We start from the raw sequence: 18,170 nt of genomic DNA, 5'->3' as shown, positions 1-18,170 counted from the left end.
TCAGAAAAGGTGCAGGATGCCCAGCTAAACAGTTGAAAGCTATCTACTAGGGTTACTTAATTTTCTAAGTGGAGATGTTTTTTCATTATAGGATTTCGCCTTCCTGTTCCTCGATCCAGCATGTTCTAGAATACCTATTGCATCTGAAATACCAATGGTTGGCTGTTAGTTTGATCAAGGCACACCTAACGGCTATTTCTGTGTTCCACCCTAAAATGGATAATGATCTGGGTTGTTGTTTTTTCTGACATCAGTGAGGTTTCTGAGAGGCTTGGACAAGTTGTACCTTAGGTGCATAATCCTGTTTTCCCCGTGGGACCTGAACATAATGTTATTAAGGTTTATGGGTCCTCTGTTTGAGCTGTTGGCTGCTTGCTGTCTACTACATCTATCAATGAAGGTGGCATTTTTGGTAGCCATCACCTTTGCAAGAAGGGTAGGAGAGCTGTGTATGCTAATGTCTGGGCCTCCCTATACAATCTTCTTTAAGGACAGGGTTTACCTTCACCCTCATTAGAGATTTGTCCCAAAGGTGGTGTCCATGTTCCATGTCAAGCAGCTTATTTGCCTAGCTTTCTTCCCAAAACCACACTTGAAGAGGAACATTTTCACACTCTAGACATAAGAGTGCTGGCATTCCACCTGGATAGATCTATCTTCTTAATTGTTCATGGCAATAATGGACAAAATGAAAGGTCAACCAATCTCTACTCAAATAATTTCTTTTTGGATAGCCTTATGTAACAACACGTGCTAAGATCTGGCTAATAGCACCCCGCCAAATAGGATCACAGCTCATTTGACAAGATGGCAAGTGGCCTTGGCTGCTTTTCTGGCAAATGTTCTCATTTTGGACATTGGTAGAGCAGCAACCAACCTGTCCTCATTTCACTTGTTTGTTTCCGATTATGCCATCAAGCAGGATTTAAGAGATGATGCTAGAGTTGGATGCGCTGTCCTCCAGTATTTATTAAGATAAACTGTGATCCCACCTCCTCTTTCACGGCTTGTGAGTCACCACCAGTGGAATGCACGTGTGCAATCCCTCAGCAAAGAGAAAACGGTTACTAATCTGTTCCATAGCTGCTGTTCTTTGAGATGTATTGCACATATCTATTCCATGACCCACCTTCCTACCCCTTGGAATCAGAGTTCTGTCAAGAAGGAACTGAGTGGGGAAGGGAGCAGCTCTCCCCTTTTATACCTGCATGCAGTGATGTGCACAGCAGAGGGTGCTCAAGCCACCCAGATGGGCACCACTGAGGGAAAAACTGCTGGGTGCACAGATACGAAAAGTGGAACAGACAAGTGCAATTCGTTTTGAAGAACTACAGTTAGGAACAGGTTAGTAACCATTATTTTTCCTAATGTGCTTTTCTGTTTGGGATGGATTATTGGGTGTCACCATTTTAGGCCTCATCAGGACGATGGGTGATGGTGACATGGGGGTATGTTATAAGCTGGGTGAAACCTGGCTATGGGGTGAGTTAAAACCTCATTGAAATCGATGTGTGAGTGCGCCCTTCTCTTAAGATAGTTGTGAGACAGTTAAGGGGCCATATCGAAAACAAGGCCTTATAGAGCCTCCCTGAAATTTTTGGATTGTGTGGGTGGAGGGACTTTTGCTGAGTATTGTTTTGGGTAGGGGTGTGTGTGCATGTGGAAAGGCAGAACAGGCAAAAAATGGGTAAAGACTGAAGAAGCAGCTGAAAGCATGGTGGCTGATCATAAAAGAAACTTGGAAAGAGATTTTTGGGTCCAGGGTGTAAGCTAAAAAGAGTGCTGTTGGTGCTGTGAGCAAAAGAAGCCGTTTCTTGCTGTTTGATTTCTTTTGTGTTCAGAAACACAGGACTTTGATGCAGTTTTGTGTATTTATAAAGAATATACAAAGAAGAAATACCTGACTATCACCAAATTCTCTCCTGCTAACTGAAACACCCTGATAGATCCCAAATTTTTGGCTAGCCACTTGGCTCAAAAAGGATAATGTTCAAAGTGCACTAGAGAATTTATTGCATGGCAGCAGGCTCTGTGTGGCCATTTATTGTACAGCAGGCTAGCAAGAGGTAAATTACACCCCTGATTGCCACATACTAACAGTTCATCTAGACAAGGGGCTCTCACAAAGAATGTCTTGTCCTCGACCCCTTGCTTATCTACTAAGGAGGATCTAGCTCGAGTGCCTCACATAACAACACACTTACCTCACAAATGTCATTTAGAAGAGCCACTATGATCCCTGCCATTTCCTCCATCTGCTTTTCCCAGCTTCCCATCACCAATTTTATCTGGATGGACCTATAAGAAGCTTGCAAGTTGCTCTCATCTATGTGCCAGTCTCAGATATTGTTTGAGGCACTTGACTACATCTTCTAACTCACACAGAACAGAGAGTATCAGAGGGGTAGCCGTGTTAGTCTGGATCTGTAAAAGCAGCAAAGAGTCCTGTGGCACCTTATAGACTAACAGATGTTTAGGAGCATGAGCTTTCGTGGGTGAATACTCACTTCGTCGGATGCATGTAGTGGAAATCTCCAGGGGCAGGTATATATATGCAAGCAAGAAGCAGGCTAGAGATAACGAGGTTAGTTCAATCAGGGAGGATGAGGCCCTCTTCTAGCAGCTGAAGGACTGTCTGGATATGTGGACTCTCTACTCAGACCCTATGCCACCAGCACTCCCAGCTATCTCCATGACACCACTGATTTCCTGAGGAAACTACAATGCATTGGTGACCTTCCAGAAAACACCATCCTAGCCACCATGGATGTAGAGGCTCTCTACACAAACATCCCACACACAGATGGAATACAAGCTCTCAGGAACAGTATCCCTGATGATGCCACAGCACAACTGGTTGCTGAGCTCTGTGCCTTTATCCTCACACACAACTATTTCAAATTTGATGACAATATATATCTCCAGATCAGTGGCACCGCTATGGGCACCCGCATGGCCCCACAATATGCCAACATTTTTATGGCTGACCTGGAACAACGCTTCCTCAGCTCTCATCCACTCACGCCCCTTCTCTACCTACACTACATTGATGACATCTTCATCATCTGGACCTATGGGAAGGAGACTCTGGAAAAATTCCACCACGATTTCAACAGCTTCCACTCCACCATCAACCTCAGCCTGGACCAATCTACACGGGAGGTCCACTTCCTAGACACCACGGTGCAAATAAGCGATGGTCACATCAACACCACCCTATGCCAAAAACCTACCGACCGCTATGCCTACCTTCATGCTTCCAGCTTCCATCCTGGGCACACCACACGATCCATTGTCTACAGCCAAGCACTGAGGTACAACTGCATCTGCTCTAACCCCTCAGACAGAGACCAACACCTACAAAATCTCCACCAAGCATTCTCAAAACTACAATACCTGCATGAGGAAATAAGGAAACAGATCAACAGAGCCAGACGTGTACCCAGAAGTCTCCTACTGCAAGACAAACCCAAGAAAGAAACCAACAGGACTCCACTGGCCATCACATACAGTCCCCAGCTAAAACCCCTCCAACGCATCATCAGGGATCTACAACCCATCCTGGACAATGATCCCACACTTTCACAGGCCTTGGGTGGCAGGCCAGTCCTCGCCCACAGACAGCCTGCCAACCTGAAGCATATTCTCACCAGCAACTGCACACCGCACCATAGTAACACTAGCTCAGGAACCAATCCATGCAACAAACCTTGATGCCAACTCTGCCCACATATCTACACCAGCGACACCATCACAGGACCTAACCAGATCAGCCACACCATCACCGGTTCATTCACCTGCACGTCCACCAATGTAATATACGCCATCATATGCCAGCAACGCCCCTCTGCTATGTACATCGGCCTAACTGGACAGTCTCTAAGGAAAAGGATAAATGGACTCAAATCAGATATTAGGAATGGCAATATACAAAAACCTGTAGGAGAACACTTCAACCTCCCTGGCCACACCATAGCAGATCTAAGGCTGTGGCTACACTTAGCACTTCAAAGCGCTGCCGCGGTAGCGCTGCCGCGGCAGCGCTTTGAAGCGCTAAGTGTAGTCAAAGCGCCAGCGCTGGGGGAAAGCTCTCCCAGCGCTGTCCATACTCCACCTCCCTGTGGGGAATAACGGACAGCGCTGAGAGCGCGGCTCCCAGCGCTGGGGCTTTGACTACACTGGCGCTTTGTAGCGCCACAATTTGCAGCGCTGCAGAGGGTGTGTTTTCACACCCTGCTGCAGCGCTGCAAATTTGTAAGTGTAGCCAAGCCCTTAAGGTGGCCATCTTGCAGCAAAAAAACTTCAGGACCAGACTTCAAAGAGAAACTGCTGAGCTTCAGTTCATCTGCAAATCTGACACCATCAGCTCAGGATTAAACAAAGACTGTGAATGGCTTGCCAACTACAAAACCAGTTTCTCCTCCCTTGGTTTTCACATCTCAGCTGCTAGAAGAGGGCCTCATCCTCCCTGATTGAACTAACCTCGTTATTTCTAGCCTGCTTCTTGCTTGCATATATATACCTGCCCCTGGAGATTTCCACTACATGCATCCGATGAAGTGGGTATTCACCCATGAAAGCTCATGCTCCTAAACATCTGTTAGTCTATAAGGTGCCACAGGACTCTTTGCTGCTTTTACAGAACAGAAAGAGAAAGAAGGGTGTCTTTCATGTATTGAACATACTGCATGTTAATTCCTAGGCAGCTTATCTTACATTTCTCACTCTGTTCACTGCTTCTCTAGAATCAACAGTATTTCAGCTTGATTGACCACTTATCTTTTAATTAGTCTGTTTTGTTGGCTTGATATGTTTTCCCTTAAATTTTTTCACACTAAGCCTTAGAGGTGTAAATTTGCAATTTTGCACTATAATAAATAAAACTTGTTTAAAGAGAAGCTACAGTTTCCTTGAGAAGTGTAAATAATGTAGAAATGCCTTATGTTCCTTTGAAGAAAATTAACTTCATTTATCCTTATGTTTTCTTCTTCCCCTGTTTCAGTATGCATTGCCGCTCCAGTTGGTGAATAACCAGACCATGACTCAGTGGATGGAGATTTTCCGTACTATCATCGATAGAAATGTGCCTGCTGTAAGGTTTACTTCACTGGAGAGAGACTCACATTGATTTCTTTAGGGTGGGAAAATGGGGATGGTCCATGTGGAGAGATTATTGAACTATTCCCTAAAGATACCCTCCAGGCAGGAGTCTCGCTCTTAGGACTAGTGTCTCTGATACAAGTCATGCAGGCAATTCAAGTAGCTCTTAAGATTTTTGACTATTTGAGGTAGCTGTACTGTTTATACTCCAATTTTGGGTACTTCAGAGACTCCAAAACGTTTTAGCCAGTTTGTTTCAGAAACAGGAAGGAAAAGCTCAACACGAACATATAGATATGCAATGTCCACTCCATGAACATATAGTGTAAACACACAATCTGTATCTGTTCCAGCCCTCCTTCCTTTTTCCTCATAAAAGACATAAATAATTCCAAAGGAACGGGTTTAAGAACAGCATCAACAGGATGAACCCATATAATTTAAACCCTCAAACTCTGAAAGAAGATGGATGGGTAAGAGTCAGTTTTCCAAGATGTGTTCAGAGAAGCAGAATTACTAGGTATGGTAATACTCCCTCCTGAAAATACCTTCTGTACAAAATTCTCATTCATAGAGATTAAGTAGCCTTGGGGAAAATAGCACCAATAAACACTTTCTCATGTCTGTTTCAGGCAAATATGAGCAAGGAATTAGGAAGGGTTACTAAATTTGACACACACACATTAGGGAGGAAATAAATTCTCACAGAGGGTTTGGATTCTCATGTTCTGGAAGCAGAATCATAGATCTGTAAGACTGAGGCTGGAAACCTGCCAAGAGACTGAATAGAAGCAGTAGTTTACTGTCTACTTCTGGGGGCATTCTGCGCCAAAAAATTAAAATTCTGCAAATTTTATTTGTCAAAATAACACTACATAATCATTCCAGTTTAAATTATTTTGGTAATTTATTCCAGAATATCTGTCAGCAATACAATACAGATGCACACAAAAATTTCCCCAGGAGTAGAGAGTTAAAGAAACCCTATGACGACCCAGTTCCTGTTTCTCTGCCCCCTTCCTCCCTCACCCAATACACCTAAACCGCCTCCCCCCAGGCCTCAGGGCATACTACTCAGAGCATGCTGGGAACTGCAGCTGCCAGGAACCCTCTAGCTCAGTGGTTCTCAAACTGTGGTCCGTGGACCACCAGTGATCTGCGAGCTCCATTCAGGTGGTCCGCGGATAGTTCCCTCTACGGGGGTGGGTGAAGGGCTAATTAGGTGCCTGGAACCTGGAGAAGACGCACATGTAAGGTGAAATAGTGGCCTTGGGAGGGGAGTAGGGGTTATGTGGGAAGGGGCAGTAGGGTGAGAAGAGGGGATGGGGGGAAATTAGGATGTGCATGACTGCGATGGCCAGAGAAAGAGGCGAGTTTCCCCAGCTCCAGGTCTGTGGTTGCCAGGGAGAGATGGCCTTCCTCCCCAGCCTCAGCTCTGTGACTGCTGTGACAGGGGAGCGGCCCCCCTCTTTCCCAGCCCCAGCTCTGGAGCTACTGCGGTGGGGGAGAGAGGAAGAGACACCCCGCCCCCTTCCCAGGCCCAGCTTGAGGGCTACTGCGGTGTGGAAGGGAGGGCACATCCATCACATTAGAAAGGTAAGACTGTTGATATTAAAATATGAATTATGTGCTTTTATTTGTAGAACAAAAACCATTTATTATTGTATATAATATAGTGCTTTTATCCAAAGCGCTTTACAATAGTTAGCTAATGGTACAACCAACATTTGGAAAAATCATTAAGTGGTCCGCCGAGACCCTCAGAAATTTTCAAGTGGTCCATGGAAAAATAAAAGTTTGAGAACCACTGCCCTAGCTCTTTCTCCCTTCCCCCAGCAGTGTCTTCTGTGTGTGAGCTGGGCTCTGCTGGATCCAGTGGCCCCTCATGGCAGCTAGCAGCACTGCAGCCCGTTTCTGTTGGGGAAAGGAAATTCTGTGCACACAATGTTAATTTCTGCAAAATTCTGCATTGTACAGTGGTGTAAAATTCCCCCAGGAGTATTTAGAGCGTGGCCATGTAGTCAATATACATATCTACGTAACTGAGTAACCTGAGCCCAGCAGTGATATGGAGTTCTGTAATTAGATTGTATTTCAATGCATACGCAAAGGGATACACAGTTAGGGGTGCTTGTGCGACCTTAACTTTGGCATTTCCTAATTTCTGAGTGCTTCACTTCACAATCTTATTCTATTAACATCTTTTGTATGAATGTATGGTATATGCATATACACGTGATTATTTTATATTATATCTAAGAGTGCAAACATAAATACAGTATATACAGCTTTTTTAGATGGGTCGTTTTCAACATAATAGTACATTTGGAGGATCACATCAAAAGAAAAAAATCCTATCATGTTTTATTCTGGTAGCTAATATTATCACTATTAATAAAATCAAAACATTAATGTTTGTATCTGAATTTGTATTAATCCACTCAGTAGGAGGGGTTTTTTTTAAAATTAATTTTTGTATGCTTTGGCTGATTGATTTATTTATTTGTAGGAGACATTACAGATTGATGAAGATGATAGGCCAGAGCTGGTGTGGTGGAAATGTAAGAAGTGGGCATTGCATATCGTAGCTCGTCTTTTTGAACGGTAATATAGTGATTAAAAACTAATGTGGCATAAAAATGTTAATTTTTACTTAGCTATCTTGTGTGGATATTGTTATGCAGAATATATATCCTATATTCATACTGCACAGGCACTATATATTTATGATGTATGTATGTGCAGGTATTCTGAGAGATAATATACTAGTGGTAAAAGCTGGGGACTGGGAATCCAGATTTCTGGATTCTGATCTTAACTCTGACACTCACATTATATGTGACTACCTAGGACAAATAATGGAATTTCTCTGTGTCTCAGTATGCCCGTCTGTGAAACTGAGCTAATGCTTAACTACCTCACAGGGGCATTGCAAGCTTAATTGTGAAATGCTTGGATGAAAAACACTGTAGAAGCACAAATGATTTATTTCTATTTTTTTGTCTGCTCTTCCTGGGAACTTTTTAGAATCATTTTTTGTCTTGTCCTTTGCCTGGTGGAATGCTGAAATAAAACCTTGGTCATAAGTTTTTCTTCATATGCAGCATATCATTTGCAGATTTTTTTTTTACTAGTTTGAGACATTTTTAGGCTGATTTAGACTTGAAAAAAAAAGATTCCAAGATATATATTTGTGTGTATATTAGTGTCTTTAATCCTAAAGATTCTCAAACTCTTTACAGTTTATTGCATATAACTTTTAATGGAACAGCGGGGAAAAAAGGAAAATCTCTGGCAAAGGACTCCAGGGGAAATACATTTCCAAAAGATGCCATGGCATCTTTGTCTAGTAGATCAGACATTACCTCTAATTTAAGGTTTCATCCAGAAGACTGAGTGACAATAATTTACCTGCCCTTCCATTTTGATTTGGAAAGATGAAGGGCTAGGATTTGGGATTTGGGATTTGAGCTGGGATTTGAACCTTTAGTTCCAGGGAGTTAGGATGTTCAAAATTGGTTCTTTAATAGTTGAACCATCCGCTCTGGGTAACATGGTAACTGTTTAACAAAATTAAGATTAATTCTGTTGAATCCTGAAAGATATCTCCAAACAAACAAAATGCAGATTGCGTTAAGGTTGGAAATATATACGTATGTGTCTTAAATTAAAAAAATATTTAGAACAAAGGTGGGCAAACCTTTTGGCCTGAGGGCCACATCGGGTTTCGGAAATTGTATGGAGGGCCAGTTAAGCATGGCCCAGCCCTTTCCCCCGCATCCAACCCCCCCCTCTTCTCGCCCCCTGATGCCTCCCTCAGGACTTCTGCCCCATCCACCCCCCCCTGTTCCCTGATGTCCTCCTCCCCCCCTCCCGGGTCCCCTGCCCCATCCACCACCACCCCGCTCCCTGTCCTCTGACCTCTCCCGGACTCCCACCCCTGACTACCCCCCCTCCTTCCTGACTGCCCCCTGGTATCCCTGCACCCATTCAACCCCCCCATTCCCCACCTTCTGACTGTCCCGACCCCTATCCACACCCTGAACTCCCCTGCCCTCTATCCAAACCCCCTGCTCCCTGCCCCCTTACCGTGCTGCCTGGAGCACTGGTGGCTGGCGGCACTACAGCTGCGCCGCCCGGCTGGAGCCAGCCATGCCACAGCACAGCACACCAGGTCAGGCTGGGCTCTGCAGCTGCGCTGCCTGGCCACCCAGAGCATTGCACTGGTGGCACAGCGCACTGAGTCTGCGGCGGAGGGGGAACAGCAGGGGAGGGGCCCTAGCCTCCCAGGCCAGGAGCTCAGGGGCTGGGCAGGAGGGTCCCATGGGCCGGTTATGGCCCACGGGCCGTAGTTTGTCCACCTCTGATTTAGAAACTAGAAACTCCAAGTTAGGGCTTTTTGTGGAAGCCTAACACTTTCTATCCCTGTCCACCATCCTTCTGTTATTAGGAATGCATTTACAATCATGAATATTAGAGCAGCTTAGAAACTTTTCACATCAACTAAACATTTAAAATAGAATATATTTTATACGTGTGATGGCTCTTGTTTTTCCTCTTTGAGGAATGAACATTTTTATATGCATGCTATTATTTTAAACATCAATTTCCATTTGAGTGTTTCATCTGACAGTCTGTAAGCATAATACTATTGTTACCCTGCTTAGTGAAGGGTGCAGTGACGTTTTTGAGGAACCTTGGGCTGGCAGGAGCTGAGATTGCTTCGAAGGTGGTGCAAGCTAGTGCTTTGCTACCATTATCTTTCATAAATAAAGCTATTAGTTTGTTACAGTAAATCAAAGTGATGCTCTGATTATGGAGAAAGGCAAACATCACAAATTTATAGTTTTTAATTTAAAAAACTCAAGTTGCAGTATTTTAAGCAAAATATGCTTTTCCAATAAAACTGTTAAAAACCATATAATTGATAAAACTGGTGTTCTAATGCCTATTGGTCCGATTCTGAATGTGGATCTGATACCATGTGACAAACCAGTAGCTCTAATTTGAGTTCCTGCTCTCCCAGGCTTCAGTACAGTCCGGTTTCACTTGCTAGTTCTCAGTGCTTCCAGTAAAATTCATTCAGCTTTTCATCACTGCATCTGCCTGCCCGTGCTTAAATTCCGAAATATCAACGCATGAATATTAAAAACAAAACAAAAAACACTATGGAATTCATATATCCTGTGACAAAAATGCAACTTTAGTTATTGGTTACAAAACAACATTGTACTTTGTGCATAGGTAAGAAAAATGGGGAAATGGATCATTGTGTGGGATATAATGGCCTAGAATGATGTTTGTGGAAAGAGATTATTCAGTGTATATATCTCTGGTGAAAGATGAGTTCTGCTTTAATGACTTTTGTATGTTTGCAAGCTTAATCAAGGACTATGTTGTCCTGGTAAACAGAAAACTTTGCTTCAAAAGTGTAAATACCTGTTTTCTTTTTTTGTTTAAAGGTATGGAAGTCCTGGAAATGTAACAAAAGAATATTTTGAATTTTCAGAGTTCTTCTTAAAAACCTACGCTGTGGGAATCCAACAGGTAAAGATGTTGTTTCTTGTTTCTGAATTAGGATAACTTCTACAGAACAACCATGTTACCTTCCTGTAGCGTCTTCATATAAGACATAGGACGCTTTAAAGAAACCACAAAAAAATGGTTAAATACACATCGTAATCAATGAGAAATGGCTTGGAACTCTTGTTAGTAATGATATTTCCATCTTGGGAGAAATAATCCAAATTGCAGTGATGCAAAAGGAGGGAAAAATCTGAAAATCTGCAATGCTACAAAAAACATAAGAGCAATAGGCAGGAAATGCTAGTAAAAAGACTGATGCAATTTGGGCTGGTTACATAGAGGCATCACAGCGAAGAAGGTCTTATTTCCAGGTCATGCTTCCTGCATGGTTCTGCTGCAACTAACCCTGCAATACTGAAATCTGTTCTGGATGTGTCATTACCAGGAAGACATAGGCAGATTGGAGGGAGTTAGGAGCTGATCGGAAATACTCAGACGGAATGATTTTCCATTGGAGAATGCAGGGAGGTTTGATGGTTTGATTTTTGACAAAGTTGCAATGGAAAAACATGCAAATTTTGAAACTGTCACTCTCCCTAGTGTACTGTCAGCTCAGCAGCTGAAGGTTCTGGGCTTCCAGCTCTTTGCCAGCCTGCCTGAAGAGCTGACAAGGTGTGAGCAACCAGCTCAGCTAGGGCTTTTAGGCTCCTGGCTCCTTCACAGCTTGCCAGGAGGACTGCAGAGGAGCTGGAAGCCCTGAGATCTATGACTCCCAAATTCCGAGGCTCCCAGCTCAGTCAAGGCTTCCAGACTCCCAGCTCACCTTTGGCCCACCAGGCGAGAGTACAGGGAATTCAGAGCCTGGGAGTCCCAGCTCACAGCTCCTCAGCAACCTGGCCTTCCAGCGTTTGCATCTCTGGTGCTTCCTGCCAGGCAGACTGCCCCAGAGTCTGGGCTGCCTTCGCTTTTATAGAGAACTTTAAAAGCTTTGGTCAAAATCAGAATGAAACCAAATATTGAAATCTCTGTGAAATGTAATTGCCTTTCTCTGCACAAAAAAGGTTGAGATTAAATGTGTAAGCTTGGCTAAAAAGCCCAGTAGAGAGAGGACATGATAATTCTATGTACATTTGAAAGAGCTAAACATCAAAGGAGATAAATTATTTCGGAGGTACAATTCGAAGTAATGGATGAAACTGAAAGAGAAACTGTCCTGTCACTTGAAATACTTAAAACTTAGACTCTCTAAAAGACTAGGAAGTGTACCTTAGGGAACAATTTGCCTTCTAAGGCAAATGGTCTAGTTGATCTACATAGGTCTTTTCCATTTCTAGCTTTTAAGTTCATGATTCACCACGCTTCTCAGATGTATTGAGGCTGTAGTGAAACCATAGTGCTAAGTATTCATTATATATTTATTGCTTGTTAAGTGCTAACATTGTGTCAGTGACTGTATGAGATACAGACAGTTCCTGCCCCAAAGAGCACGTAGTAGAAATGACAAATATAAGACCCAGCTCCCAGGGAGCCCTAGAGGAAGGTATATGTTACAAAATATGCTACAGTGTGTTTACTACTCTACTAGGAAGAATTATTATGAAACAAAACTACCCTTTTGAAAATAAATGACCAGAGAATATTTTGTGATTTGTGTACTTGCCAGTTCTCCATCCTTGTTAACTCATAATAGGTGTCCTGTCATTATAGTGACCTACTGTAAATATTTTCTTGCTTGCAATATACACAGAAACCTCCTATTTATAGAAGAATACTGTAGAATGAAAGGTCCCAGTTGTTGCAATGGATTGCTGTTCTAATCAAAGAGAATGCATGTGATCTGGTATGGTGTTTTTCAGAGTTTGGGTCGCAACCCAGTACTGGGTCGCGGCATGTAAGGCACTGGGTCACCTTGCTCAGCATCCTAGTGGCTCCGGTCAGCACCGCCGACCGGGTTGTTAAAAGTCCTGTCAGCGGTGCTGCCCAGCTAAGGGAGGCTAGTGCCTACCTGTTCTGACACTGCGCTGCAACCTTAGTGAAGTCACTTAGAGCTCAGTTTTAAAATTTGGATTTCTCAAAATTTGTCACCTAAATTTTAGTGACCTAAATCCTTTGTATAGATGTAGGTCCTACCTTCAGTTACTGAAGTTTGAACATATAGCCCTTAACATCTGTGCTTTACTTTTCCCCATCTGTAGAAATGAAGGCATAACTTACTCCACTGAGTGCTGAGACTTTTTATGCCCCAATCATGCAAACACTTATGCATGTGTTGAATCTCACTACTGCTAGTAATTCTGTTGTGGGAGAATTCCTGGTAGTAAAGGTTTGTGGTCTCAGAACTTCAATGTTTAAATTATTACTGATGTTTGGATAATACAGGAGCTTCTACTTAAATGAAATTGACCTGTCAAAATGTCTTCACTATAAAATGGTTACATTGTTTGTTAAAATCTTCATGCTTCATTAAAAATAAATACATTTACTATTCCCTTAGGTTCTCTTAAAAATCTTAGACCAGTACAGGCAAAAAGAATATATTGCTCCTCGTGTCCTTCAGCAAATCTTAAACTATCTGAACCAAGGGGTCAGTCATTCTGTAACTTGGAAGCAGATGAAGCCACACATACAGGTCAGTGCAAGAACACAGTCATAAACATTTAAATAACATTATTGGCATGAGCTGTAGTTAAGACTTCCGCTTTTATGAAGGGGCTTGGAGAATCTCTCTCACTGCAGTCAGTCTGGAAAAATAGTTTTCACAGAGGTGTACTTGTTTGTTACTTTATTTTTCTGTTTACCTTTTGCCTTTGTTGTAGATATTTGCATTTGAATAAGAGCTTTTTACCTCCCAGAACAGCTTTTTATTTTTCTTGATCCTGCAATGAAGTCATAATCTTATGTTTTTGATTACTCAGTCTTTTGCCTTTTGGTATGATTCCTGGAAAGATACTGGAACAAATTATTAAACAATCCATTTGTAAGCACCTAGAGGATGAGAGGGTTATAAGGAATAGCCAGCACGGAGGGTTATAAGGAATAGCCAGCACGGATTTGTCAAGGACAAATCATGCCAGACTAACCTAATTTCCTTTTTGACAGGGTTAATCACCTAGTCGATGGAAGGGACACTGTAGAACTGATATATCTTGATTTTAGTAAGGCTTTCTACACAGTCCCACATGACAGTCTCATAAGCAAACTGGGGAAATGGAGTCTAGATGAAATTACTGTAAGTGGGTGCACAACTGGTTGAAAGACCATCCTCAGAGCGTAGTTATCAATGGGACTCAGTCAAATTGGGAGGGTATGTCTAGTGGGGTGCCACTAGACACATCCTAGCAGGGATCAGTACAGTATTAGTCAATATTTTCATTAATTACTTGGATAACAGAATGGAGAGCATGCTTATCAAATTTGTATATGACACCAAGCTGGGAGGAGTTGCAAGGACGTTGGAGAACAGGACTAGAATTCAAAAGGATCTTGACAAATTTGAAAATTTAATCTGAAATCAACAGGATGAAATTCAAATGAAGACTAGTGCAAAGTATTTCACTTAGGAAGGAAATATCAAATGCACAACTATGAAGTGGGGAATAACTGGCTAGGTGGTAGTACTGCTGAAAAGGATCTGGAGATTATAGTGGATCACATATTGAATATGAGCCCACAATGTGATGCACCTGTGAAAAATGCTAGTATCCTTCTGAGGTGTATTAACAGGAGAGTTGTATATAAGACATGGGAGGTCATTGTCCCAGTTGACACTGGTGAGGCCTCAGCTGGAGTACTGTGTTCAGTTTTAGGCACCCCGCTTGAGGAAAGATGGGAATAAATTGGAGGGAGTCCAGAGAAGGGCAACAAAAATGATAAAGATTTAAAAAGCCTGAACTAGGAAGAACGCTTAAAAAACTTGGCCATGCTGAGTCTTGAGTAAACAAGACTGAGAGGAAGCCTGAGAACTGTTTTTCAAATATGTTAAGGGCTGTTATAAACAGGATGGTGGCAATTGTTCTTCATGCCCACTGAAAGTAGGGTAAGAAGGAATGGACTTAATCCGCAGTAAGGGAGATCTATGTTAGATATTAGAAAAAACTTTCTAACTATAAGAGTAGTTAAACTCTGGAATAGTCTTTGAAGGGAGGTTGTGGAATCCCCATCACTGGAGGTTTTTAAGAACAGGTCAGATAAACACCTGCCTGGGATGCTCTAGGTTTACTTGGTCCTGCCTCAGCGCATGGGGATAGGCTTGATGACTTCTCGGGATCCTTCCCAGTCTTACATTTCTATGATTCTATGATTGTAACTATGGATATTGAACATTTTCTGCACTGTAAGATAAAGGAAGGGAAGACAAAACTGAGAGAATGAGCTCTTGTTTAACCACTTCTTTTGTCATTAGAACACGTGGAAAAAGCTAAAGAAAATGATTTTCATCTCCATATTTTGTTTTCCTATCATAAAGTCCCCATGTTTAGTCAACTTATCAGAAGATCAATCCCATGAGTATTAGGAAGATGAGGGGAAAGTAAAAGATCTACTCTCATCTTAGTGCCACATTGTGAAATCCTCCACAGAATGATATGTTCTGCTATTATTAGATTGTGCCCTGCGGTATATTTTTTGTGTTGTACTGGAGTATGGTGGAGTCAAATTTATTGCTGCCTTCTGAGTCCTTTGAAAAACACGATGTGTGTATTGTAAGATTATCCCAGTCAGTAAAAATAGTTTAAGAGGATTAGTTAAACTAACTTTATGAAAAGGTACAATGCAGTAGACCTTTTGAGTGGGGGGAAGCTATACTTGAAATATGTTCTGCGCACTTGAACATATTTGATTTCTCTGCTTTTAGAGTATATCTGAAGAAGTGATTTTCTCCCTAATGTGTTATAAAGATGAGGATGAAGAGCTGTGGCAAGAGGATCCATATGAGTACATTCGCATGAAATTTGGTAAATGTTTGTGCTTGGTGTTTGCTCCCTGTTTTTGCTGTAATTGTGCGTTATAGATCCCTGAATTACAAAACTGTATTCGCCACTATGCCACTGTAGTTGTATCTTCACCAGAGTTCGAGGGAGACTCTAAAAGTGAAGTGAATTGTTCTTTAAAGCCTAAGTGGGAATAAGCTAGTTTTGTCCATTTAAATAATGTGTTATATTTGTAAGATTGGCTCTAGAAAGGTTTCTTACCCCTTCAGACCAAGCTTGATTGTTCACTTTATTCCTGCCTTCCTCCCCTTGCTGCTTAGGCATCTGATGCATGTTTTCTTAGGGCTAGTCTACACTTACCAGCCGGGTCGACGCGGTGAGTTCGACTTCTCGGAGTTCGAACTATCGCGTCTAATCTGGACGCGATAGTTCGAACTCCGGAAGCGCCGCGGTCGACTCCGGTACTCCACCACTGCAAACGGCGGTGGCGGAGTCGACCTTGGAGCCACGGACTTCGATTCCGCGGCGTCTGGACGGGTGAGTAGTTCGAACTAGGGTACTTCGAAATCAGCTACGCTATTCACGTAGCTGAATTTGCGTATCCTAGTTCGACCCCGCTTCTTAGTGTGGACCAGCCCTTAGATTCCTCCATTTTGCTCACTTAAACGCACCTTTAAAGCCCAGTACTGAATCACTGTTATGCTTAGACATGAGACCCTATTGTAAGGCAGTGCAAACTCTAGTTGACCAAAGGGGGCTTGACATACTCCATCCCTGTTGAAGATCGGTACATTTTGAGTGCCACTTATTTGTATTAACATTTTTGAAATAATTAGAAATATGCATTCTTTCAAAAGACAAATGTAGGAATTAAAGTATAAATCGCATTGGGCCATATTATAAATCCCTTATTCCCCTTTCAGGAGTAGTCCTACTGGAGAATAGTTTTTTTGTTTGTTTGTTTTGTTTTTTAATAGTATAGGAAATCCTGTTGGAAAAATCCCCAAAACTAAGCATCACAGAGGGAATTAAGGTTTAAAAAAAAAAAGGTTAACTTTTGGCTAGCATTTTATTAAAAAAAGTGTCCTTTAGATTTTCTTGGAATAGTAGAAAATAAAACCTAGAAAGAGGTACTGTAGAACAATGAGGCATCATAAGATATTAATATTCAGGGAGCAGAGGTGTAGCCAAGACTTGAGCATCTGAATCCAATTCTTCATGGACAGGCATTTAGTTCTGATTTTTTTCTTATGTAGCTATGGCACTTAGACTTTGCATTTTTCATTTGTAAAAGGAAAAAAGAATGAAGTTTAGGGAGAAATACTCAGGGTGGGAAATTCAGTTCTGACGGTATATTTAATATTCTTCATCTGTTATGACTTACTTGGGCGATACCAGGAAAAATAGGAATTGCCTTCTTATTTCTAGACCTCATTGATTATCCCATCTGTTATCTGATGCTGCAAATGTAGCAATACTTTGCAAAATAGAAGAATTTTATAGGGTATACAATACACTTACAGTGTGTTTCGAGGAGGATTAATTACAATCAAGGATGTAAAAAAAAATTCAGCTTTTTTTAGTTCTTTGGTATAGCCATAGATTCAAGAGTACCCTAAATTCAAATACATTTAGATTTAATGAAGTTTTTCATAAGGTCTGTAACTTTTTTTCTTTTTAGTGCCATGAAACCATAATGGACTTCACCAGTATACACATGGCACTGCAGCATATTGGTGCTGCTACTGTAAATGTCATCATTACAAATTTTTCCGCCATTTACTACACTGTGATATCTTAGATACCACAGAAAAAATAAGTCTCTCAAAAAGAGTGATTGATATTTGGTATATTGGGAAGATAGTTGACAAAATAAACACTGGTCAAAGGTGATCGAAACTCAGTTATCATAGTCCAGAGCATGAAGAAGAACATGAATAAATGTAATGTTCTTTTGTCACCCTGGTTCTGTGACATCCATCCAAAGCTCTTGCTCTAGATATATTTGAAAATGATCTGTGAGAATTTTATTATTAAATTGTACTCAGTGACTGAAAACACTTTCTTTAAACATTGTTAGATGTGTTTGAGGATTATGCATCCCCTACAACAGCAGCCCAGAATCTCCTCTACACTGCAGCAAAGAAGCGAAAAGAGGTACTGAATTATTCTTTTTTAAAAAATTATTCTTTCTTTAAAAGGGCATCTGTCTATCTCAAATGGTTCTGTATTATCCTCAAGCCTTGAAGAATCTACCCTGCAATGAATGAGTGCTATCAACTTCCATGTAATCAAAACTTCAATTTCTATTTTTAAACTAAGTTTCTAGTCATTATGGTTGCAAAGATTCACCTTCCAGATGTGAACTGAGTGTGAACAGATGCAGTTAATGTCTTCCCAAGTCTGCAGGCAGACAGCCCCAAGGTCTCTGGGGCTCAGAGCTTCCTAAGCTACAGCAAAGGGAGAAGTGGACCTGGTTCACGTTAGTTTTTCACTGTTGCTATTTAGAATCCTGTGGGCAGCAGTGAAACTGATGAGAATCAAGTTGGTTTCAGTCTGCTGTTCCTTGGGAAAGCTGTGGACAGGAGCAGAAGAAACAGGCATGAGAATTATTCA

The 18,170-nt window shown here is 41.8% G+C and overlaps 1 protein-coding gene across 3 annotated transcripts in view; it reads left to right on the top strand.

Moving 5' to 3' along the window:
- IPO8 (importin 8) overlaps positions 1-18,170 on the top strand; it is a 77,147-nt gene that overhangs the window by 25,575 nt on the left and 33,402 nt on the right. For 2 of the 3 annotated variants that reach the window (XM_039497785.1, XM_039497777.1), the window contains exons 6-11: positions 5,003-5,092; positions 7,610-7,704; positions 10,563-10,647; positions 13,121-13,255; positions 15,479-15,578; positions 17,635-17,711. In XM_039497785.1, coding sequence (XP_039353719.1) covers positions 5,003-5,092; positions 7,610-7,704; positions 10,563-10,647; positions 13,121-13,255; positions 15,479-15,578; positions 17,635-17,711 — 582 coding nt within the window. Of the gene's footprint in view, positions 1-5,002; positions 5,093-6,487; positions 6,697-7,609; positions 7,705-10,562; positions 10,648-13,120; positions 13,256-15,478; positions 15,579-17,634; positions 17,712-18,170 lie in introns of those variants that run through there. The other variant, XM_039497794.1, reaches the window with a different exon arrangement.

The sequence above is a fragment of the Mauremys reevesii genome, linkage group 1, assembly GCF_016161935.1.
Source record: "Mauremys reevesii isolate NIE-2019 linkage group 1, ASM1616193v1, whole genome shotgun sequence".
Taxonomy (NCBI): domain Eukaryota; kingdom Metazoa; phylum Chordata; order Testudines; family Geoemydidae; genus Mauremys; species Mauremys reevesii.
This window is presented reverse-complemented; position numbering and strand designations above follow the sequence as displayed.